Genomic DNA, 23,175 nt, shown 5'->3' on the forward strand with positions numbered 1-23,175 from the left:
GATGGTAGAGAGGACGCGCAAGCTGATGGGATTGCTAAGATGTTGAATGTGGCACTTTTCACAATCGCCCATCACTCATCACTGGATCACTGCATAACTAGCCTCTTCATGCCTTGATAGGTCAGGACAATACGGTGAAGCGTGGGCCAACAAAACAGGGATGAGATAAGTGTATAAGAAAGCAAAGCAGATGAGAGAACTACGAGTGAGGAGACCTATGCATCGTCCACATTAACATACCAAGTCTATTGAGATACTTGAAAGCGATTCCCACTCCAGCGACGATCTATACCTCTTGTTTACGCTTAGTGAGGGACATCAGTCCGTTCAGGGGAAGGACAATCATCGTCTGTTTATCAGTTGACATTCTTGATAGGTGCGGCAACTTTGAATAGAGGTATTGAGGCGAGGAGGATGCCGTGATGTAAGAAGGTACTTGAAGGGTGAAAGACTTACTCGGTAGTTCGTCTTAGGGAACAAACCATCCGGCGTCTCAAGTCTAAGAGAATAATTACGGATGATATATGCTATAATGACAGATAGTTGGACATAAGCGAATGCTTCGCCGACGCAACTGAGTGTCAGCCGTCAACTCAATATCCGTCTCATCCCATTGAGGACAGGCTGCTCCTTGGCTTCAAGAGACATGATCTAGACATGCGCAAATGGTCAGACGCAAGCGATGACAGAGTATCGGTACAAGGGGATAAAAGGGCATATCGCAGGTGTTAAGGAGAGCATAAAGTACCCCACTCACCGATGTCGTCCAGCTCCGAATGGCTGATAAGGTGATTCTGTACCTTTGCTAACCTGTCCAAATCCATAATCCATCTTCTCACCTCCAGTGGTATACTCGTTCAACGCCATGGCAGCCGTCCCCTTTTCATCCGACCACCTGAAAGGTTCCCAGACATTGGCATCCTTCCATATCCTCGGGTCCATGGCTGAAACGCCCGGAGCAGCGACGATGTAGTAATTTTTGGGGATGATGTAAGTGGCGGATTCGGAGGGAGCCGATAAGGAAGCTGGGACAGGCATTGGTGAAATGACTTTCCTGTAAATGGAGCTAGTTGTGAGTTTTCAATTTACCATCCTACGCTCCGACTCACTGAATAGGAGCATGCTATGAGGTTGTCAGCTATCATACTATGGAAACATGAGAGAACATACAATACGTAGGGTTTCTCGGATGATAGAGTTCATCAATGTCATTCTTTTCTCATCGCCGTATTCCACAGGACGGAAAGATCCATCAGGATTACCGAACAGGGTCTTCTGTTCCTCATATAATGCGTCGCTGTACATGAGCACAGAGAATGATTAGCACAGAAAGTGAGACTTACGCGACATCTGGACGATGGGCGAGATGGAGTAAAGCCCATGAACTGGTAGCGGAAGAAGTATGTTGCCCAGCCATCAAGATAGCTATCATCATATGCGCGATATCACGATCGGTCAGAGGAACACCATTGCGATACACACAGCCTTGAAGTGCGGCGAGCATGTCGAAGCTACCATCTCCCTACTCATCAGCGCCTTTCTGTATGCGGCTGGCAGACGGAGAGGATATGGGTCATCACCGCACGGCGTTGAACAGATGGTAAGACGACCACTCACATCAGTCGCACCTTCCCTACGTTTCTGCATGATGTTGAGATAGAAATCACTCATTGACTTCTGTGCTTTGTCTCTTTTCCGGTAACTCGGCAAGGGCAAATTGGGAAACATGAAATTGAGTGGCGTGAATCCTCCGTCGAGATCGTGGAAGTATTCGGCGAATTTGGAATCAAGAGATTCGCGGACTTCTTTGCCTTGTAGCGTGCGTGAGGCAGAAAGGATGATGAGTTGAGACATGATCTTGAATACCTCGATAGTCTTGGGACCTGGGCTGGTAGGACTAAATCCGAGTTCTTTTTCGAAGTAATGTTCACATTCCGCATTTATCAATGGGGGATAAGATGCCAGAGCTTCGGTCGAGAGTCCATTTTTAATCTATCATGAGCTGTCTGTTTTGCGTGGTCTACCAGTCTCTAATGGTAATTGCGTATTGGGAATGATGAACCAAATGTCTAAACTTACGAATTTCTTTTGCTGCATCAACATCTCATTCGGGCAATCATACACCACACCCTTGCCAAACACCGGAGTAGTCACATGCTATTTTGTCAGCTATAGAAAGTATGATTTCAAGTAAGCTCACTTTGTACGCTTCTTCAGCTGAAACCTGAGTGGTCTTACCGCCTAATGAAAGATTGTTGCCTTTGGGTCCGAGAGCGACGGTGATATTTCTTCCCAAAAGGACGAAGGTGAACACATCGCCATACTGCATTATCAGCACGAGATCTCCCTGCGGCATCTCTAGATGGCCAGCAGCTCGAAAGACGCGACGTGACGCATGCGAAGCCAAATGAGCTCCCACAGCGAAACAATGGGTAGCAGCATAGAGAGCGGAGGGGAACTTGGTAGAGGAGCAGGGGGGACGTATGTGTGCGGAGAAGTGAAACACGCAGGGTACCTGTTCTAAGATCATGACTTACCTTCTCCCGACATTCAAAGTAAAACTTGTAAGGATCTTCACCATAATAAGCCGCTGAACCAAACCATGGAATGTAATGGAAAACAACCGGAGGTAGATTTTTATCTCTAGGTAAAACCTGTCTCATCAGCCTCTCAGTCTTCTCTTCACTATCTCTAGGTACTTGAGTGGACATACCAATTGTCGAAATACGTTGAGGAAGATGATCAAAGTGGGAAACCCTATTATGCCCAAGAGAACCAAGAGAGGAGATGGAAGGGAAAGCAACCACTGCGGTGCCCATGGTACCGATGCTATGGACAATGACATTATGATTCACGTCTGTTCGTCAAGTCGTGACGACGATCAAACTTCGGAAGGATCGAAAGAAAGAAGTGCAGGACGAATGACCAATGAGGAGGAAAGGAGATGTAAAGGTTGAAAAAGTAAGTATGATACGATGGTGCAACCACAAACTTGGTGGGGGTTTTAAGGCACGGGCCACTTTTGCGCTTTTATCCACCAAAAAGTCGGACGATAGAAATGCATGCCTCACGTTGCGTCATACGATAGCAATACTTATCCCTACTACCTCTTCCAACATTCTCGCAGCAACCTCAGACGATATTGATCCACCTACATGACCAGCATTTTGTAACCAGGATGATCCATCATGTAAGAGCGTATCGGATAAGGGAATGTTATGAAAAGCGAATAATTGGATCATATTAGCCACGAGAGAGATAGCTTCTCTTCCTTCCGGCGGAATGTCCTTTCAGTCAGAATCATCATCCCTAAGTACATAGATATGGGAAGGTGGTCATCACTCACGTCGTTCTTATCACTATACACACCTTCAGCATCGAAACCTTCGCCACCTTCACGACGCTCGGCTGTGGTCCCAGCTGCTACCCATATGTAACCGTTTAATCCGAGAATGACGTCCACTCCGCTTGGTCCAAGAGGTGGGGGGAGATGATGAAAGTGAGATTTCAACCGACGGATGAGACGTGGTTGGACAGAGAGTAATAGACCGTTTCGCAACTACACTTTCAGTATTTCTTCCAAGTTTGCAGAGGACTTCCCCTGTGAATCATGGCTCAGTCTGGACCGTCTCAGAGGGAGGGTGTCAGAGATGGAATTTAGTAAAGATACAGAAACCTTTACTCACCTTGCCATATCGGAGTGACCGAGTATGTAAAGACATGGCTCCATCTTGAAAGAACGCTTGGACTTCGGCCACAAGTAACTAGATATCAGAAATGTCTCTCTATTTGGAGATCAAACTCACATCACCCTCCGCTAGGAATTCTCGCATTTTCAGAGCGTCCGATTCTATCTTCCTTCTCTATACGAATCAGCTCTAAGACTTCTACACCTTTTCCCTCTCTTGACGCTGATTAGGAAGCCCTCGGCCTCTGTTATGCTCGTGCTGGGCACATTCTGAAGAAATGGTCGAATATGGAAGAGAAAGGTTATCTGACTCACCTGCACCCCTCCAGGAAGGTTAACACTGGAAAGCATCAAAATCGCATCTTGTCTCGCATGAGCATCAACCTTCCATCTCAAACTCCCCACTTCAACTATCCGACCAACGACCAAATCTCCAACTTCGGGAGTATATCTTCCCCATTAGCCCCCTCTTATTCAGGTTGATGTAGGACATACCTCGATTTGAGAGCTCGGACAGAGACGAGTTTGTTCACTCTTTCTATAGTGCCAGCTATACTAGAAACGACTTGATCATCTTCGACATAGGTCCCGTGTCCTCTATCTTATCAGCATGTACCCTACTCAAACCACGATTCAGTTTTGATCTGTCAGAATATCATTTTCACCAAGGCTGATGTTAAGCTAAAGGGGGCGGCTATCGAGACAAAGTTGTATTGTAAGGTATAGTGAGAATTTCACGTACCTCATATACTCTTTTGACGAGGCAATAGCTTCCCCAGGGGCTACCACCCGATTAGTCAACCCCGTAGAACTTCCTTCTCCCTGACCGTCATACCCGTCAGCTTCCATCTCCTCCACCTGGTTTCTTCTTGGACCCCGTTCGGGGTAGAAAGAAGACGCATCGTCCGTGTAAGTGGTCGTAGAGAGCGATGGGCGCTGTATGACTGTGAACATGTCTTGACTGATGTATACCGGTACGAGTACCTATGTCTACTTACATCTACTCACCTCTTTCGAGGTTTTCTCTGCCAAAATCGAAAATGCGAGCGATCGAAGTTTACGTAAACACTCAAAAGATCGACGTCATAGAACACAACTCTCCCGGTCTTGTTGGAACTTTTCACTGTCGTCTCCCTACACACGGTACAAGATATAGAATAAGAATCATGCCTAAAGGACGACCGAAGGATCTGCTCTTACTGATTTGGGTTCACGGGTGAGCTACTCAGCCACAACCGGAGTGTCAGCTCACGAGACAGGTTCAAAGGCAACGAAGTGACATTTGAATCATTTCCCGACCGTCAGTTTTCCTTCTCATCGCAGTCATCCAGCTGGACAACTGAAGCTTTGAGCATTCGTGAACAGGAGACTTACTCTCTTAGGTGTCTCTCACTTGCTTCAAGCTACTCATCCTTCTCTTCGGGTGGAATCGAGGGTATTTCCTGTATATCAGACCAGAGGAGAGTTGGTGAGTGACTTCTTCTTCTTCGCAGGCACATTCTTCTCCTCCACAAGGATATCGAGGGTCTTATGGGGTCATATCCGCTCAAAGGAGCTCATGGTGGACGGTTGGGGAAGTAGCGCTGAGATATATAGCACGCAGCAACTTTGGCTTTCGTCGATTGGCTCACTTCCTTGGTTGTAGGGCTGGAGAACGATCATGGGTTTGGTGGGGGAGCAGGACGGGCGAAAATTGTTCTTTTGGGTCATTCGTATGTTCTTTCTTTGTCTCTTCTCGTGTGACTTAGCCCCCCCACCCGAGCTTTTACAGGCCTGAGCTGTATACTGTCATCAGATCTTCAGTGACAGAACTCTGTTCATGTCAATGTCAAGGGCTATAAACTGGACGAACGAGTACAGTCGAAAATGCTGATCAACAGGATGGGCGGACTTTTGATTGCTGACGCTGCATTGGACATAGCGAGAAATACCAGACCTGGTGATCCCATGTGGCCCAAGGTAGTCGCCATAGTGGCTTTTGATACTCCCGTAAGTCTGCCCACTTCTTCTGCCAGACCGTCTAGCCGAGCTTACTGGTAGTATTTAGGATTACATCCTGTGAGTCATGGTCCATGACTCTGATGGGTCACTTATGAGTACTGACATGTTTTTCTTTCATCTTTCAGCACGTTTTCGTGAGTGAATTCATCTTGAACCATCAACTCCACCCAGTCGAGAGGACGCTAAGTTTGCAGAAATACCAACTCTCCCAAGCTGCCGGATATCTCGAACAAGCCCGTTCAATAGCTTCCGGACTTACCATGTTATCTCCCATTGCTGTCGGACTGGGATTCGGCAAATTTGGTCTTGGAAAACCTTCTCAACCCTCTCATCCCGATATCCCACAATCAACACCGAAGTTCGAATCTCGAGGTCAACCTTCACAGTCTTCATCACGGCAAAAACAAAATCAAGCTGTCGTATCTGGTGAAAATGACAAACCACCAGAAATATCATCTAACAAATCCCGTTGGTCTTTGCTTACACTTGCGACTCCATCCACCAACGCATTGTACGGACTGGGAGCGGTGGCATTGGGTGCCGCAGCGGTGGGTACTATGTATTACCGTCGTGAAGACTTTGTGAACGGTTGGAAGTGGGGATACGAACATATGACTTTTGTCAGAAACCTGTGGGACGAGGAGGGATTGAGAGGGAGGTTGTTGGCTATTTCTCAGGTTTTGGAGAATGAGCATAATGTGAAGTTTTGGAAGTGAGCTTCATCTCTTTTACTATCCCACTGTCGATTATCAAGTCAAGTCACTTGTCCCCCGCATATCTTATCCACATTTCCTTTCAACTGTTCATCACACGTACATGACTGTGATGCCGACACTGAGTGGCTATTATGATGCACGGGATGAGAACAGATTCTCATTTGGATTGTGATATCTATCCTAGACTGGCTTGGATTGGGATATCTTTCTGGTAGACAATACTGACAGAACAGTTTCTACACTCATCTACCACCTTCTTCCCTCTCTTTAACTCAAAGAACATTCACCATCCTCCCTCCTCAATCCCACCCCACTTACCCCCTCTGGATACCAGCTACGAACACGATAGCAAAAGACGAAGTATCGGCCCATATGGCAATGTTCAGTCCCAAGACCAATGACGGATTTTACGATCTAGGTTTGGCAGTAGCGCGCCGAATAGCAGAGAGGATAGAAGAAGAAGGAGTTGGAAGAGGGGCTGAGATGGATGAAGTGGTGGATATCCAGTCGGATGATTTATCAAATCACAATCACAATCACAATCATAATCCCGTACCATTCGTTCAGGACGTCCATGGCGCTCGGATCACACAGGCTGATTTTGTCCAACCAGGGGATCGAAGGGGGAATAAGGGTGGAATGGAAAAGATGGACGTTGATGGACAAGGTGATTTGAGTGACAGGGTCGTTGATGGTGAAAATAAGTTTCGACAGGAAAGAGAGAAGGGTTTAGGTTGGAGGGAAGAAGTGAAAGATGGTAAAATTGTCTGGGTAGAAGAATGATTGAATGATCAAAGGATTCCCTTCTGCTTCATCTTCAATCGGGTAGTCATGTAGAGTTATTGGAAATCTTCTTATTTACAAATGACCGTTGTCAAAATCATCTAGATGCATGTTGTTGTATCATCTACAACCTTTACTATACTCTACGTAAACTTTGTATTCCCTTGAACTTATTATAGCAGCCCATTGGAAACACCTTCAACACATATTATGCGTAGTATGAGGTATGGTAAAAGAACCCTCTAAAGATGACCATGAACGGCTTCATAATTCAAAACACTTTGTACGGCATCACGAACCGTTTCGTCAAACTCGCGATCTGAAAATCAATTCTTTCCTTCTTTCTCTTCCCTCGCATCTCTAGCTATTCCCCACACTGCATCAAAACATAAATCCTCTGATAACATCTTGCCCGCTGACGAAGTCAAATCAGTGTATGTAGAATGACCATTGGGCGTTCCGGGTGAACACCAGTTCGGAAAAAGAAGAAGAAGAAAAAAAAGGAAGAAGAGGAAAAAAACTCACAAGTCATACTTAATTCCCGAGTGGCTTTACTAGCGTCTAAAGTCACTTTCGGACCAGTGACAGAAACGTATTGACCTGGATTACCTAGAGGTATACGATGTTGTTTTTCTAATTCAGGGATGAGGTTACGTATATGATCAGCAACGAGTTGATGGTCGTAATCTGACTTTTAGCTCTACTTCCTCAATCTCGCACTAATCGCCAATCGCCACTCATCATTAGCCCGTTCCTCTCCCTTGGACAGAGCGTTTAACGGGATGACAGAGCAAAGGGATATAATGATGATTGCCCGTGATAAAGTGGGGACAGATAAATGGTGGTTACATTTGTCAAGAGAGGAAAAGAAGGGAGTGAGAGTGAGAGTGAGAGTATATTGGAGATAACAAACAGAAGACAAAGAGAGGGAGTGTGTGAGAGAGAGAGAGAAAATCATATAAACTCACATCCTGCTCTTATACCTAAACGTCCTTCATGACCCTTCTCCACCACCTTAAAAGTCGCCTCGGCAAGATCACGTACATCAACATAATTATTAAGCGCCGCAGGAACTATAGGTTTATCATAACCGACTAAAAGATCGGTTATCTTTGATACGGAGAAACCTTGTTGAGTAGGTGGGGTTATGACGTCCACTATGACTTGAGGTACTTCCAAGTTCAGTTCAAGGGGAGCTTACGACTAGGACCAAGGTTGGCTATCGATCAGCTTCGTTTATTCTCGGGATGTAAGTTAGTTTTCACCGTGATTAAGTTGACATCTGAGATCCAGATGGGTGTGATGATTTTTTAAAGATTTGTAGAAAGGTCAATGAGGGAGAACGGTAGAGCTTATTGCTTGGGGAAAGGGTGAGACTACGAAGATGTGTCATGATGAATTGAACTTACTGGGTGGACATAGAATAGAAAGCTTATAAGATTTTCCCGAAAGAAAATGTTCTTCCATCGCTGCAAGTTCTGAAAACTTCTTAGAGGCGCAATACCTGATTCCTCCCCAACGACTTGGGAGACTAAAAGGGAATCAGTTCTTCGCCTGTCTGACTTGATTTTCAACCTCTTCCCTTGCTATGAATTTGCTGGACAGACCGTGATCCAATCATCGATGAAAACCCTACGGAATACGAGTAGAAGTCGGGAAAGTATTCGGTATTTGGGAAAAAGAGTTAACTCACTCTGGACGTAAAGTTTCCAAATTCTTAGCTTGTTCATCGGTGATTGGATTCCAACAAGTTTCGTCGTATACCCTTCCGTCTTGTTCCGACCAAGGTACTAGCCAGTCTGACATACTCGCTGTTGATTAGGACCACGAATATTCATTGTAGCAGAGTAGCAGCCACGAGGTGATTTGAAAGATCTGATTACGAGTCTTTCTGTGATCATGTGAGAAGGAAAAGAGGTTGGTAGGAGTTGTGATTTGAAAGTATGAGAATGTACTCACCGAAAGAAGAGATTTGGATAACATGTTTGACACCAGCTTTAGCAGCTGCTCTATGTACCGTTTTGGTACCTTCCACTGCGGGATCACGGATCTGTTCCCAAGTTTGATCATTTGACCTGATATTAGCATCCCAGTTCTCAAATACACATATTCGGCCCTTTCCCATTACTCTATAGACTTGATCCACAAAAGCCAATATGATGACCATCCTGTACTCCTCTATGATAGATTATATGCTATTAGGCGATAGTACACAAGTGCACAGATGAGGAACGTATAGCCGGAAGGGATGATTGGGACAAATTGAAGAGGTAGAAATGAGAGAAGCTCACATGTTCACAGGTGAAGCAGCATGGATAACAACCTCAACATCCTTCATGGCTTCTTCATAATCACCCTTAATAAGATCTGGTACTATCACATACCCAAGCTTGCCATTCTGTGCGTACTCGCTCAATGCGGGAAGAGATAAGACCAGATCTCCTTTCCCTTTAGATCGGACGGTTCCTCTGACCTTATGACCAGCTTCAAGGAAACGCCGAGCTATGTGAAGTGCGATCTAAAGTCAGTTGATTTCTGCTCATACATCTGCTCGATCTTCAATGGTTTACATCACCTTCCATAGCAGTTTGTCTTGTCGAGGGTAAACGTTCGGGTGAAGAGACATAGGTTGGGAATGTGGGGGAAATGGAGGACATACGAAACCGTTCAAACCGGTGATCAAGATGAGTGTCATTTTGACAGATGTATAAGCGTTTTGCAATAGAGTAAGGTCAAGATATGAACAAGGTTGCTACATGCTACAGAGACAACAAGTCATTCATGCAGTTAGCTTACCGAACTGACGCCGAGGAAGGGGGACGTCACTGCCGTGAAGGAAACTCTCCGACACCGACGGCTCTTGGCCGAGGTAACAAGGTGACATACCGGTACGTCATATCGAGCTCATAGTTATTGACACGACGTCTATCATCACTGACTCTAAGACCGACTGTACTCCACATGAGAGAACGTGAGACAGAGCTGGTCACATTCAACTTGATGTAGTCACTCATATTGTTTCCTTTCCGAGTTTGTAGGAACACGCAAGGGAGATGGCCGAAGCTGTGGCCGGAGATGTCGGACACTGAAGCCACGTGGTGGAATCTTTCAATGACGTGGCATTTCTTCGCCCTCCTTTTCCTGCGATCCTGCTACGTCTCCAGACTGGCTACACCGAGTTGAATCCTCTTTCTCACTATAAACGTCATGGCATTTGCACAGAGACTAGGCGGGCTGATCAGTCAGTCTCTTCCGTCGTACCCTTCTGTCAAGCTGATAAATAGTACCTCTTGGTCTGGCGGCGACTGTGGTTCCTGCAGCTTTGTACGACGTCCCGGGAGGGTATCGAGCGGTTCTTTTTGATAGGTTTTCAGGTGTTCAACCTGTGGTCAGTCCCAAGTCGTACCTCTTTCATTTCACTAAGCATTTCGTCCTTACCTGACTTCTTGATTCAATAGTGTTGATACAATGATAAAATGGGAATGTGATATGGGAGGCGAGATGGAAGGGTCTTCTAGAGTGGCCAGGTGTCGGGATCGAGAATTGACCCTTCAGGCAAAAGGTGAAGGAACGCACCTTTTATTCCCTTTTATCCGAAAAGCTATCTTGTATGATGTTCGAATCAAACCCAGAGTGAGTCATCTCGAGCTTCAGGACTGTCAAACGCAAGCTCACGCACAGAATATATCCACAACGACAGGATCGAAAGGTTTGTTTTCTCCTTCAGTCATCGGAACGGAATGATCGAGGACGATGAGAACAGATGGCTGAAGAACAGATATGCAAATGGTCTCATTGACATTACGTGTCATGTCCCGACCAGATGTGGAACATCTTCCTACCATTTATCAGAATCTAGGCTTAGAGTAGGTCCCATTCCTCCTCTCCCCTACTCCCGCTCTTGTCACTACCCGAGCGGTCGATGTCAGAAGTTGTATATATCTTAAGGATCTACGTGTCGCTTCTTGAGTAGTGGAGAGTGGCTGATCTGAAGCTACGATGAACGTGTCTTACCTTCCATCGGGAATGAAGTTCTGAAAGCTACAGTGGCACAATTTGATGGTGAGTCAACGCTCAGTCAGCGCAGAGAGTGTACTGATTGCACAGCTTCTGAGTTGATCACAAATCGGGAGATTGTAGGTCGAGCTTGCTGTACATCTATGGCAAGAGCTTACGATCAGGTATCAGCACGAATAAGAGATGATCTCCTGAACCGGGCGAAAGAGTTCAACATTCTCCTGGAAGACGTCTCAATAGTATGTATCCCATTGCCAATAGTCAATCTACATAATGCTGACTCATAGACACATATGACGTTGGTTTCTCACCCTTTCCCCACCTACCCACATCATCAGGGTCTCCGTGTGTTTGTTGGTGCACAGGGTAGTTACATAGAGGAGACAATCTGACACTCAGGTTCGGCAAAGAATTCACAACCGCAGTAGAACAAAAGCAGATAGCGCAACAAGACGCTGAACGTGCCAAGTTTGTGGTCGAGAAAGCCGAGCAAGAACGTCAAGCTGCAGTCATAAGAGCCGAAGGAGAGGCCGAAGCGGCGCAGACTATCTCGGCTGCATTGAGCAAAGCAGGAGACGCTTTTGTTCAGTTTAGGAAGATTGAAGCTGCTCGGGAGATTGGTAAGTCTCATCAGCCCCGCCTCGCGTAATTCCTTCATATGGCATTAACCCCGTGTGCTGGCTTTCATTTCTCAGTCCTGGTAGAGCGTTTGAAAGTAGAGGATAATCAAGATTGATGTACAGCTACGACATTGAGTGGGTCGAAGAACGTCAGTTATGTGCCAGCTAGTCAAGGCAACATGTTGCTTCAAGTGCCAACTCAATGATTTTCCTTGGATAGTTAGGGGAGTCATTGGAAAATGGTAAGATTTATGCATCACTCTATGACTGTGTTGCCTACCCTCTGTATTGTGGCTGTCAATAAACCTATTCACTTGTCCCATGCCTAGTACCCCTGCATGCTGCATTTCAATTTCATGAGGTAATACTCGCACTCGCTCGGCAACAAGGTGACGCAAGTGACCCGGAGCCGGCTGATGCAAGACGGGATCAAATCCCTTCCAAATTCCTCCAACGCCCGATCTCCTCCCCAACTGTCTTTCCACCATACTCCCCCTATCCTGGTCTTCCCACTTAATCGGCGATTCCACACACTCCCTCACCTATTGAAAAATAGTGTTTAAGAATTGTCAACTCCCAGGGGAATCTCTAGTCAGGGCAGGTTGTATTACCACACAAAAGGGAGTCAGACCAAGATGAATCGTCCTCCGGCCGAATCGCTCTTGAGATTATTACAACAAGCCAACCGTTCTTTTCAAGCTAGTAGAGGTGGTGTACCAGGTAAAGGTAGAGGTAATGGTGGTGGGACCGGTGGTTCTGGTGGTTTGTTAGCTGGAGGAGGAGCTTTGATGTTGATTTTCGGAGGGATTTACGTAGCTAGTAATGCTTTATATAATGGTGAGTAAATGTCTTTCTTTCTTTTCCTCCTTCATTTCTTCCCACCTCATCTCGTCATTTGGGTTTATCCGATACCCCATTTTCTCATCTTATCTCATCGTATATGCCATCCTTTTTCACTCGCCTGACAGTCTATGACTACAGTCTACTTGTGTTCTTTGACCGCAACATTAAACACTATCCTTCCCTATCTTTGACTGAAATGTAACCCCTGATAGAAGACATGGGCCAGTCATTGCTTCCGATGTTATGATATGAATCGGTCATAGCGAGGGAGTGATAGGGTGGATGAAGGAATAAAACTTATCAATAGTCGATGGTGGACATAGATCCATCGTCTATAGTAGGTATAGTGGGGTGAAACCTAATGTTTATCCTGAAGGTACTCATCTGAGGGTGAGTCCTCCACCAGTTTACTTCTTCGATTCCCAACTTTCTTTCCGATACAATCACCTTGAGGCGCTACGTTCATTCCCGACTTGGATCAATGTCGATCCACCGAATAACTCTCATACTCTCTTCTCTCTACGTCTATGACACTGGTTAGCATTATGATAAACCACAAATTCCCTTTTTCGTCTTCTTTTCTATCTGAGAAGAAGTGTTCGGATTTTTTATAAATGTCGTTGTTGTGGCACTGGAAAAAAGTACTCACGTCAGGTCCCTTGGCTAGAAACTCCTGTCATTTATGACGTTCGTGCCAAACCTCGGAATATCGCTTCCTTGACTGGGACCAAGGATTTGCAAATGGTGCGTTTATGTTTTCTTTTCCGTATTTATACACTTTCTGGGTGGTCAGAAGTCCAACGTCTTCTTCTCTGTATTGATCCAATTTTTGCGATTGTCAAGATTCTGACGTCTTGATGATAGTTGTGCCTAACATGGAAATTGGAATCGCATGGCACCAATTTGGCTGGGGAGCCGTTCCGGTCTCTATGCTAGGTGCCAGTATAAAGAAGAGAGGGGGGATTGACGTCCCTGAGAGGAAGGCTTCATGACCAGAAACTGACGCAAAGGTCAACATCACTTGTCGTGTTCTGTCACGACCTTCAGTCAATGATCTTCCGACTATGTGTGTTATCTCATCAAGCCCTCGTCCCCAGACCTTACTTCCGAACAGGAGTACGCAATACACATGACTACGCTGATCATAGCTACCGTGAACTCGGGACAGACTACGATGAACGAGTCCTTCCATCCATCGTCAATGAAGTTCTCAAATCCGTTGTCGCGCAATTCAACGCCTCTCAACTTATCACTCAACGTGAAATGGTTTCCCGTCTCGTCCGTGAAAACTTGACTCGTCGTGCTAGACGATTCAACCTCATCCTCGATGATGTCTCCATCACTCATGTCGCCTTTTCCCCAGAATTCACCCATGCTGTCGAGGCAAAGCAAGTGGCACAACAGATCGCTCAACGTGCTGCTTTCTTAGTGGATCAAGCTATACAAGAAAAACAATCCATCATCGTTCGTGCGCAGGGAGAAGCGAGGAGTGCTGAATTGATCGGAGAGGCAGTGAGGACGAATAAAGGGTTTTTGCAGTTGAGGAGGTTGGAAGCTGCTAGAGAGATTGCGGGGACTTTATCTCAAAGTGGGAACAAGGTCATGTTGGATGCCAAGAGTTTGATGTTGAATGGTGAGTTTGGGTTATACTTCTCATTTCACTACTCTGCCACGTCTTTGGACTTCACTCACCTACTGTACGACTACGGGTCCACACACGCCGGTAAACCCCCTGTCAATAAATCGGGAAGAAGTTTGGGTGGAATGTCAGCTGACATGCAGTCTCTGAAGATGACATGTTGGCAGCTACGACGAAAAAATGAGCTTTATGTGAATGATAACTTGCGCAATGTACAGCAAAGAATCAAAATATGCATTCCCATCTCTCGTCACACCATGGCTCTTTCCCCCTTGCCTGTTCGTGTATCCGAGATCTACGGAGCTTGTGGCACTAGTGGCGGAAAGGCCAAATGCCGAGTAAATGTCAGGGATCGGGGAGAGGACAATAAACTCTACACACATGGATTTTGTTTTTCCGCGTTTCATGTGATCCGCCGATCTGCCGATCCGTTTCGTCTTTTCCCCTATATCTTCATTTTCTTTCTCTCCTCTCCCTCCCTCGGCCCGAGAAGACAAAGTCCAAACAATGTAGAACCTATAGACGAGGGACTAAGCGGTAGAAAAGAGTCTAAAAAGGGAATGGGACCTGACGATCTTTACATTCCACCATCACACCATTCCTTCAACTTTTTCGTCTCTTCTTGTCCCGGGTCCTATCTTGAAAGGTCTGTCGGGAACTGTCGGAGTGATAGTGCATCAAGATACACCGTACCTTAGTGAAATTGATCGTTCCCCCTTGCCCGAAAATACCCAAAAGACCAAAGTCCTTTGAGAAGGTCAGTGCATGTTTCATCTCTCCGTTTATCCGCTTTTTGCCCCATCAAATTATCTTTCACTTGCACTTGCTTCCTTCTCACCCCTGTGTTTCTCATTTCGTTTAAAGGTGGCGTATCCCCGTGTATCGCCCTTTGGCTCATCAATAGTTTCTCCCTCTTGCCTCTTGGATTCTAGACCCAATAATCTCAATCCCTCCCCTCTTTCTTTCCTTCCTCACGATCTTCTACCAGACTCATTGCATTCCCACCCGACTCTCGTTACAAAGTAACAGTCCTCTCTTCTTCAGCTACGAGGTAATCCAAATCCTCTTACATCCTCGGGATCTTTGTCTCCCTGACCGAATCAATCAATCCCATCAAACCCGATAACCGAAGCCCCACCGCGTATCTCCCACAAGAACCAAAAACCGGTCTACCTTTTCATCATCTTTTTGTCCTTTTCCTTTTCCTTTTCTCCTCATCTTTTTCACATCTTTATTTTATACAACCAAATACATTCACATTCCTCATAGTGACTGACCATTTCCTATCCGTTGGTCAATAAGTACTTTCAATACCCCGACTTCTTCAACCAGATCGACAAGATTCCAGATCTCTCTCTTTTTCAAGAGACCCATCTTGATCCTTTTGACGATTGGATTGTTCCGTTCGAAGACCAAGAACATAAATCAGAAGATCCTTTTACAGACGATTTCGAAGATTTGATAAATTGGAAAGAAACTTATATCGATCCTTTTGCCGATCCTGTAAAAACTGTCGAGATGTCGAGTCATTCACATATGATGAAAACCACCCGGAGGGGGAGACCGTTTGTCAAAGTGAGTTAAATTCTCAGTATCGTATCCCTGCTAGTTTTCATTGTGAAGATGGAGTTCGTCATGGGGATGGATGAGGATGATCATTTGAGGTTGTGTTACCACTCATCACTCCCATCATTCCATCTTCTACTTAGGATCAGTGACCAAAGACATCTCATTGCCCTCTCCCCTGTGGCCGTCTGTCTCATCCCTTTCCATCGTCTCTGAAATGGGTCCTTTTGCGTTCTTGCCAACGTTCCCTCTTATAATTTACCGGGTCAGAACTTTGGACTGACCCTGCTTTGGATGAGAAGATGTGACATATACGTGATTCTGACGTGTAGGACATTCACGATCTCTTCTCCACCCTCTTCATCAGTCTTGAGCTCGGCAACCATAGGAGTTTCTTCAAAACTTATCCTTACTCTTTCACCACGTGAGTCCCTTCCTTCCCGCTTCGACTCCAAAGGCCCCACCCACTTGCTCCAGATGTAGCGTTGTCGGTGTATGAAAGACCGACCGAACTGACTTTCAGCGACGAAGCAGCGGAGAACCTGTCTTCTCTCAAATTTTCTCAATCACAACGTTCCGCAGACCCCAAAGATCCATCCCGGATCATCACGACTACAACCACAACGACCTTCTCAATGACTCGCGAAATGGCTCGTGGGATCTTACAACAACTCCTCGATGCTCATCTCATCGAGAACGGTCCTGACCTCCCATCCACTACATTCAAAGAAAGAGGTATATTCATGGCCACCCCCAAAGGTTTACACATCCTTGAAAGGTTCATAACCAAGAACGGTATCTCCGCTGACAACCTACTTCTCATCTTTGCCCATCAACCTATTGCGATGAAACTTCTTCATCTCGAACGTCGTAGTCAAGATGACGAGATCATCATCACTAAATCAGTCATCGAAGTTTTGTTCAGAAGATTTTTAGGGATCAAAGAACCTAATCTCGTCACCATGTCAGACGATGACTTACAAAAGTATAACACCCTTCGATGGTATAACAAAGGTGATGCGGAGAAGATTGAAGAGCTGGACAGAAGTTTGGGTATGCCATTGAGAAAGGCTCAGGTGCAAAATGGCAAAAGTACAACGGAGGAATATCAATTCTCAGCGATACTCGCCGCTGAATGGCTGTTGGATTACTCGACTTGCGTCGGATTGGATGAAGCGGCAGAAATCGCAGCTCATTTCGTGCGATATGGTTTGATCGCATTGGTCAGCGACAAGGGAAAAGTCAAAGATGGTAACACGGTGGTGACTGTCAAAGGGGGTGGTGCGGGTGGTGCTGCCGGTGCGCAAATGGTGAGTCAAGTCGTGCAAATCCACACGCTTTTTTGTCTTCTTTGTGCTCATCCCTTCTCAACGTTTCCCAGTCTTCTCTTGGTGTTCGCGTCTTCTCTCTTGGCCGCTCAGACGCATCGTCCAACATTTTCACAATCGCTGACATCACAGCAAGAAGCTGAGTTCCGAGCCACCGACAAGGCTATCTATCGAATCACCAAAGATGGTCTCGCTCTAGCTAAATGGTCCGACAACAAGACGTCCAATCCCTCTGCGACAATCTCTAAACCCAACCTTCATTCTGCCGACTCTACTACCTCCACCCAATCTCTCTCTAAATCTCGTGCTTCTCACTCAACCGAAGATTCCCGTGCGACGGAATCAGGAAACCTCACTCGTCGTCCATCCCTTTCTGGTAACCTCCGTGAAGGTGGAGATGAGAAAGACGTACATCTCAAAGATTCTCATACTGCCAGACTTAAGCAAATCCTTGAAGAACCTGCTCTACGCAGTTTGTTCAGAGAGTTCTTAAGGGTAAACTTTTGTGAAGAGAACCTTAGTTTCTGGTTGGATGTACAGGATTTGAAGAGAAGGTTCAATACGACTAGTAGTGCTGTGGCTGCGCCGTCGGGAAAAGGAAAACCGGCAACTCAGGCTATGGAGAAACATCATCAGGAATTGATTGCTATGGCTTTTGTCATTTACAACAGTGAGTCGAGTTGACTCGTCCTTTTCTCCCCCTCTCTTCCTGCACTTCCTCTCTCAGATCAGTGTTTACTCCGAATGATGTCGTGAACGTCAGACATTGGACATTTCCCGCCGTGAAGATTTCATGCGTCTCGCGTAACATAATGCGTCGTGTCTTCCGGGGCTCTACGTGGCAAGCTTTACACGATGACTAATACCTCAGCTTTCCTCGCCCCTGCCTCTCCATGCGAGCTCAACATCGATCATAACCTCCGCGCAGAGTTGATCTCATATATGAACCAAGTGACTACCGACAAGGAGGCCGCTGCCAAAGGTCAAATGAGTGCCGAAGCAGCTAGCACCATGCACGCCAGTCAGATACAGACAATGGTCAAATTGTACGAAAGGATTCAAGGGTATATATTCAGGTTGATGGCCACTGATTCGGTGCCGAAGGTGGGTTACAGTTCTCAATCCTTCCTCGTCCCTCTGTCCCTCACGCGGTTCCCTTCACTACCATAGGTCCCCACTACGTCGAGACATTTTGTGGGAATGTCATTCGGCATCTCTCACTTTCCCAAACTCGAATTTAATGACGATATTGTCAAGCACGGGTTCGAAGTACCTCCCGTAGAGACGAAAGATAAGGTTGCGGGAAAAGGCATGTTGGGCTATCGCTAAATCGCAGTTCTGCAAAACCGAACGTTTCCTCAACCTCATGCGAACGGTATTCGACTATAACGAGAAGTTTGAAGATCCTGATAATTTGTTTGGTCCCGCTAAAGGTGTACCTCAAGTGGACGACGTGCAGCCGAGTCCTACCAGGGCGTACATGACTATCTCCCAGGTGAGTCGATGACACCTACCTTATTTTCTCCCTCTCTCCTCCCATCTCACATCCCGCATCTCTTGTGACATGCCAACATCCTCTCGCACCTGACTTGTGTTTGGTATACGTGAGATCATACACAACCACGGGCTGTATGAAGCAGTCGGGAACAGATCGGAATCGATTCGGAGTAAGAATGGTGACACTGACTGTCAGGCCGCGAACGAAAAAGCCGCAGCGCTCGAAAGAGAGAAAGCTCGACAGAATGGTCAAACAGTTTCTTTCCGATGATCCGATCATATCTTTGTGTCGATACTAGAAGGCCGGTCCTTCTCATTCGAACCCCTGTCAATCATATAAATGTTCTCCCGTCGACCTTTGACTCTTCCTCCGGATTTCTGGATTACCATCTGAAATTTCACAATTCTATTGTACGATTGCCGTATTTTACTTTTGATTTAGAACACCCTCGTCCCCCATCTATCGATCAAGCGTTCTCCATGAAAGATTCTTGATTTGACATGTTTATACGAATTGAGACGAACGTAAAACGTATAATGAGCCATTTGTCGACTTCTGTGATTATTGTATGCATATGATCTTGTCGTCTTAAGTTCTCAAATGGCAACATACGTGTCACAAGCAATAACACGTTATGGGACCAATTTGTATATTGAAGAAGACACCCAAATTCATCTTAAAAAAGGAAAGATACAAATACATGAACACGTCCATACGGTAAACACGATCAAGCAACATAATCTACTCTACTGTATTCCCCTTGTTTCGCCTCGAAACCCATCATCAGATTCCTGCATGTCAATTGTGTTCCCCAACTCATCCTTGTTTTACCTCAAATCGTACGATTTCATCTGAAATACGATTCAAACTAAGAAATGAAATATCGTCGTGTCGAAGAAAATGGTATTGGTATGAGGAGGATGAAAAGATAGAAAAGAAGTGAAGATGCTCACTCTAAAACAAGCATGAAATGTTTTCCTACTTTTGTTCTTTTACCCTGAGTAGATTAGCTTGACCCCTTCCAGTTTCCAAAAGTCTGCGTTCTATATTTCGGATAGAGTTTGTGAAATTTGACATATGTGATGAATAAAACAGTACTTGTGAAGTAATGTTTGGATCCTTCACGAAGGGGTTTATATCGTTTTTCCTTGTTTTCTCCTTTAGTTGAAGACGAGAGAGGAGGGGGGAAAAGAAAAGAAAAAACTCACAATGATCTCATAAGCCTTGACAAACTTATCTGTCAACCCTCTTGCTCTTCCTGCTCTAGTAATGAAAATAGGATCTTTCGAACGAATTCGTGAACGTGTTGAACCTAGATTCAAAGTGTATAAAGCTAATGAACGTGCTAAATCTGCCCAACATGCCACAGCTAAAAGTTCGTAGCCTTCTACAACGTTAGCTCTTATGTGAGGTTACTCCTCTGGATCATGATCCTCCTGGATGTATTACTGTACACACACTTGTTCGGGCGGACTTGTAAACAATCAGGAATCCACTTCAAGCAAATGATACACAGTTGACTTGCAAGCAATCAAAAACACACTCCGAGCACATAATACAGAGTCGACTGAGTGTAAAATGCAGATCATAACAATAGGTCTGTGAGAGATGGTAGTAGGAAAATGGTCGCTAAGGCAGGTATGAAAGAGAGAAGGGAATGATGATTCACCTAAATCTGGATCACCTCCATTCATAGCCATTTCAATATGACCATAAGCTTTTTCGGCCGTATCTAAAATCTGATCAGGTAATCCTGTTTGACTCCCAGGAGTCGAATCGACTTCTTTCTTGATGTAGCACAGACATAATGTTCTGCGTCGTATCAGTATATTACTTACACCCGGATGAAGGATATGCAGGATGGCCTGGGAAGACGGACTTGAGTGTGCAGTTTGGGTAAAAAGACACTTACGCGTATAAAATGGTCCATGCGAGATTCAATGTAGCGTAGCGGAGGGCAGTCTCATGTGATCCCATCGAAGGGACAGGACGAAGAGAACGCATATATCTTACCGTCGCCGTTTCCAGATCAGAATTTCTTTGTGTCGTTGCGGCATTGGGAGCTATCTCAAATTGTCTATACAGTCAATTAAAAGTTGCATGTCAATCCCTTGGGATGTGAGAACGTCAGACGAGTCTGGGTGAGTTGGGAGAGAAGTGAAAACGAATGAGAAACTCACCTAGCAGCCCGATGCTGGAGTGTGATCGCTTTGACCAGAACGCACCAATCGGAATCTGTACCTCCGGATACACCGCTACATGTCGGAGATGTATTGTTCAGATCGAAAAAATCTGCTATCCCACGATCGTCTCTGAGCGCCTCAGGCTACTAAGTCAGATCACATTATTAGAACAAATATGTCGAACGTACGGAGGAATAGTCTTCTCTAGGCCAAGGCGTGGATATTTCTTCTTCGTTGAAGCCTGTTATCAGCTCTAAAACGACCATACTTCGCAATGTCACATAGCTTATATACGCCGTAGGGAATATAGGATTCGTGGGCGAAGAGGACAAAAGACATACCGCTCGGCCAGTTCCACCCAATGTTCATTGCTTTCTCTACAACATACACCACCCAGCTATGTGTCAGCCTTGCTTTCCCTTATACCCCAATCGTGAGGGAACTGCAGAATGAAACACCACACGGGAAGATGTAGGGATGGACGGGAGCGGCGTACTCGGAGAGTGCGGACGGACCACTCACAAAAGCTTTATCCTCGCGGCCAAATCGGTAGCAGAATTTGGAGGCGGATGAACAGCAGTCTTCCTTCTAAACGTCTTTATCCTCGCGTTACGTTCCACCAAGACCTTCCATTCGTCATCTCCACCGACAAACCTCGCCCCCGTCCCGCCCAACTTCCCAAGACCTGCGGACCAAGATCGTACCGCCAATCCGATCAGATCTGAGATTCCATCCAGAAATCGTGCGCGACAGAATAAACCCCAGCCTCGGATGGTATCAGCGGCAACGAGGTCGAGGAGGCGACCGTCGGCCATAGATAAGGCAGAGAGGGAGTGCATACGACTGGACTGAACGAGATGCGTGGAGATGACGTCGACATGATCATCAGCGGATAGAGCCGGGGATGTGGACGCCGAGAGGAGAAACGGGAGTAGAGCGAGAAGGAGTGAAGGATGAGGAGGATCTGTAGAGCTTGGTGAAAGGCGATGGAGGAGGGTTTGAGGGGGGCAGGCGTCGAGGAGAAGGAGCATAGCAGAGGGAGGTGCTGTGACGTATATCTGAATTCTAGTTGATTAGCCATAGGTCCTTGTTTCCAGATTGTGATCGTTCCACAAAGAAGCCGCATAAACAATCGGATGAAAGGTCAGACGGTGGGCTAAATAATGATTCGGAAGTTGGGAAGGTATTACTTACAGATGAGTCAAAATCTTCTCTCCAATCCCCTTGCCTCCTTCCACAGCACGTACTAAGGCATGACCGATAGCATCTGCCGTCATCCCTTCCCAAGGCCAATCATCACTTGACATCCTTCTCATAACCGGAGCGTTGGCAGCTGCAGCATCTGCCAAAGTCATCAAATCCGGTTCTTCAATATGTTCCATTCCCGTTCCCCCCGTCATGTCCAAACCAGCAAGGGTAAAACTACCTTCAGGAGTCGGTAAAGAAAACAGCTCGTCTCTTTCAGTCAAAGACACATGATGAGCTTGACTCATAATCAATGCTTCCGAACTTCTTCTCGAAGTGAGATATGGAACCGCATTGACCAATGTTGAATTTTGATCAGATGTTACAGTTGATACACCTGATCCTGATCCTGTGCTTTCTAATCGTTTTTCAAGTTCTACAAGCCGATCTTCTAATTGTCGAACTCGACTCCGTTGTTTCTTTTGAGAATAAACACATTCTTTCCCAGCTCGAATACAAGCTGAACAAGAAGGTAATTCTGCGGTACATTTCAATTTCCTCTTTTTACAAAATTCGCAAGCTCCACCTCTAGCCAACATATTAGCTCTACTAGTCGCTTTACGTTTATATGATTGACCTTCTTGACTGTTGGTAGAAGAATGATTATGATCATGTTGATAGTCATCCAGTTGGTGATCATGATCCGCCAAAGTAGGATCGAGTAGTTGATCTTGTTGAATCTGAGCCTCATGACTTTGATCGAGATCTTTGAACAATTGATTCAATGCCGATTCCGTCACCTCCCCATGAGCATGTTCACCAGTCTGACCGTCTTGAGACTCGAGGACGGGACTCTTGCTGATTTTCTCATCACAGGCATCAGGTAAGGGTCCGAGAAAGTTGCTATGGGGATCGTACAATGGAGAAGTTTGTATCCTCCCTTGCTCGATGGAAGTGGAGTGAGGATGATTGGAAGATGAAGGAGAGTCTAGGTAATTGTACCGAGGTATACTGTTGGTACGATTTGACTCTTGTGCTGCATTTGGGATGTCACCCAAGGCGTTTGGGTATTTCATATTGTTCGGTACAAGCTGGAGTAGTTTACAGT

General features: G+C 45.8%; 8 protein-coding genes across 8 annotated transcripts; 4 read left to right on the plus strand and 4 right to left on the minus strand.

Moving 5' to 3' along the window:
• Positions 1-202: 202 nt before the first annotated feature.
• TREMEDRAFT_38441 (uncharacterized protein) lies at positions 203-2,972 on the minus strand. The gene is made up of 11 exons (XM_007003261.1): positions 2,714-2,972; positions 2,538-2,654; positions 2,201-2,323; positions 2,080-2,157; positions 1,614-1,992; positions 1,344-1,518; positions 1,171-1,297; positions 1,110-1,123; positions 758-1,066; positions 457-574; positions 203-349 (listed from the first exon to the last, which is right to left on the minus strand). The coding sequence occupies exons 1-11, from the start codon at positions 2,843-2,845 to the stop codon at positions 287-289; spliced, it is 1,635 nt and encodes a 544-aa protein (XP_007003323.1). The 5' UTR covers positions 2,846-2,972; the 3' UTR covers positions 203-286.
• A 105-nt stretch (positions 2,973-3,077) lies between these two features.
• Positions 3,078-4,537, minus strand: TREMEDRAFT_28582 (uncharacterized protein; the record flags this gene model as incomplete). Its single annotated transcript, XM_007003134.1, has 7 exons — positions 3,078-3,287; positions 3,347-3,559; positions 3,687-3,764; positions 3,807-3,863; positions 4,004-4,139; positions 4,184-4,285; positions 4,431-4,537. The coding sequence occupies 7 exons, from the start codon at positions 4,535-4,537 to the stop codon at positions 3,078-3,080; spliced, it is 903 nt and encodes a 300-aa protein (XP_007003196.1).
• Positions 4,538-4,854: 317 nt separating this feature from the next.
• On the plus strand, positions 4,855-7,188 carry TREMEDRAFT_29019 (uncharacterized protein; the record flags this gene model as incomplete). The annotated part of the gene is made up of 9 exons (XM_007003186.1): positions 4,855-4,904; positions 4,948-4,988; positions 5,071-5,156; positions 5,285-5,400; positions 5,569-5,677; positions 5,729-5,746; positions 5,866-6,401; positions 6,639-6,911; positions 7,125-7,188. 9 exons carry the CDS (start codon positions 4,855-4,857, stop codon positions 7,186-7,188), a joined length of 1,293 nt encoding a protein of 430 aa, XP_007003248.1.
• A 242-nt stretch (positions 7,189-7,430) lies between these two features.
• TREMEDRAFT_61384 (uncharacterized protein) lies at positions 7,431-9,883 on the minus strand (the record flags this gene model as incomplete). The annotated part of the gene is made up of 9 exons (XM_007003570.1): positions 7,431-7,507; positions 7,714-7,875; positions 8,157-8,360; positions 8,390-8,407; positions 8,598-8,719; positions 8,882-8,999; positions 9,148-9,263; positions 9,480-9,706; positions 9,848-9,883. The coding sequence occupies 9 exons, from the start codon at positions 9,881-9,883 to the stop codon at positions 7,431-7,433; spliced, it is 1,080 nt and encodes a 359-aa protein (XP_007003632.1).
• Positions 9,884-10,386: 503 nt separating this feature from the next.
• On the plus strand, positions 10,387-12,100 carry TREMEDRAFT_43415 (uncharacterized protein). Its single transcript, XM_007003312.1, has 11 exons — positions 10,387-10,429; positions 10,473-10,576; positions 10,744-10,821; positions 10,870-10,897; positions 10,967-11,054; positions 11,183-11,250; positions 11,296-11,324; positions 11,370-11,444; positions 11,493-11,503; positions 11,605-11,825; positions 11,949-12,100. Exons 1-11 carry the CDS (start codon positions 10,396-10,398, stop codon positions 12,029-12,031), a joined length of 819 nt encoding a protein of 272 aa, XP_007003374.1. The 5' UTR covers positions 10,387-10,395; the 3' UTR covers positions 12,032-12,100.
• A 209-nt stretch (positions 12,101-12,309) lies between these two features.
• On the plus strand, positions 12,310-14,561 carry TREMEDRAFT_38449 (uncharacterized protein). The gene is made up of 6 exons (XM_007003262.1): positions 12,310-12,662; positions 12,976-13,058; positions 13,323-13,412; positions 13,679-13,734; positions 13,817-14,301; positions 14,451-14,561. The coding sequence occupies exons 1-6, from the start codon at positions 12,461-12,463 to the stop codon at positions 14,489-14,491; spliced, it is 957 nt and encodes a 318-aa protein (XP_007003324.1). The 5' UTR covers positions 12,310-12,460; the 3' UTR covers positions 14,492-14,561.
• A 1,264-nt stretch (positions 14,562-15,825) lies between these two features.
• On the plus strand, positions 15,826-18,708 carry TREMEDRAFT_29267 (uncharacterized protein; the record flags this gene model as incomplete). The annotated part of the gene is made up of 6 exons (XM_007003221.1): positions 15,826-15,882; positions 16,206-16,297; positions 16,397-17,135; positions 17,334-17,871; positions 18,073-18,305; positions 18,538-18,708. 6 exons carry the CDS (start codon positions 15,826-15,828, stop codon positions 18,706-18,708), a joined length of 1,830 nt encoding a protein of 609 aa, XP_007003283.1.
• Positions 18,709-19,426: 718 nt separating this feature from the next.
• On the minus strand, positions 19,427-23,143 carry TREMEDRAFT_61388 (uncharacterized protein; the record flags this gene model as incomplete). Its single annotated transcript, XM_007003571.1, has 10 exons — positions 19,427-19,490; positions 19,653-19,696; positions 19,908-20,086; positions 20,369-20,511; positions 20,612-20,776; positions 20,880-21,025; positions 21,071-21,123; positions 21,224-21,279; positions 21,405-21,947; positions 22,077-23,143. 10 exons carry the CDS (start codon positions 23,141-23,143, stop codon positions 19,427-19,429), a joined length of 2,460 nt encoding a protein of 819 aa, XP_007003633.1.
• Between the last annotated feature and the right edge of the window lie 32 nt (positions 23,144-23,175).

This window comes from Tremella mesenterica (genome assembly GCF_000271645.1).
Source record: "Tremella mesenterica DSM 1558 unplaced genomic scaffold TREMEscaffold_3, whole genome shotgun sequence".
NCBI classification, from domain to species: domain Eukaryota; kingdom Fungi; phylum Basidiomycota; class Tremellomycetes; order Tremellales; family Tremellaceae; genus Tremella; species Tremella mesenterica.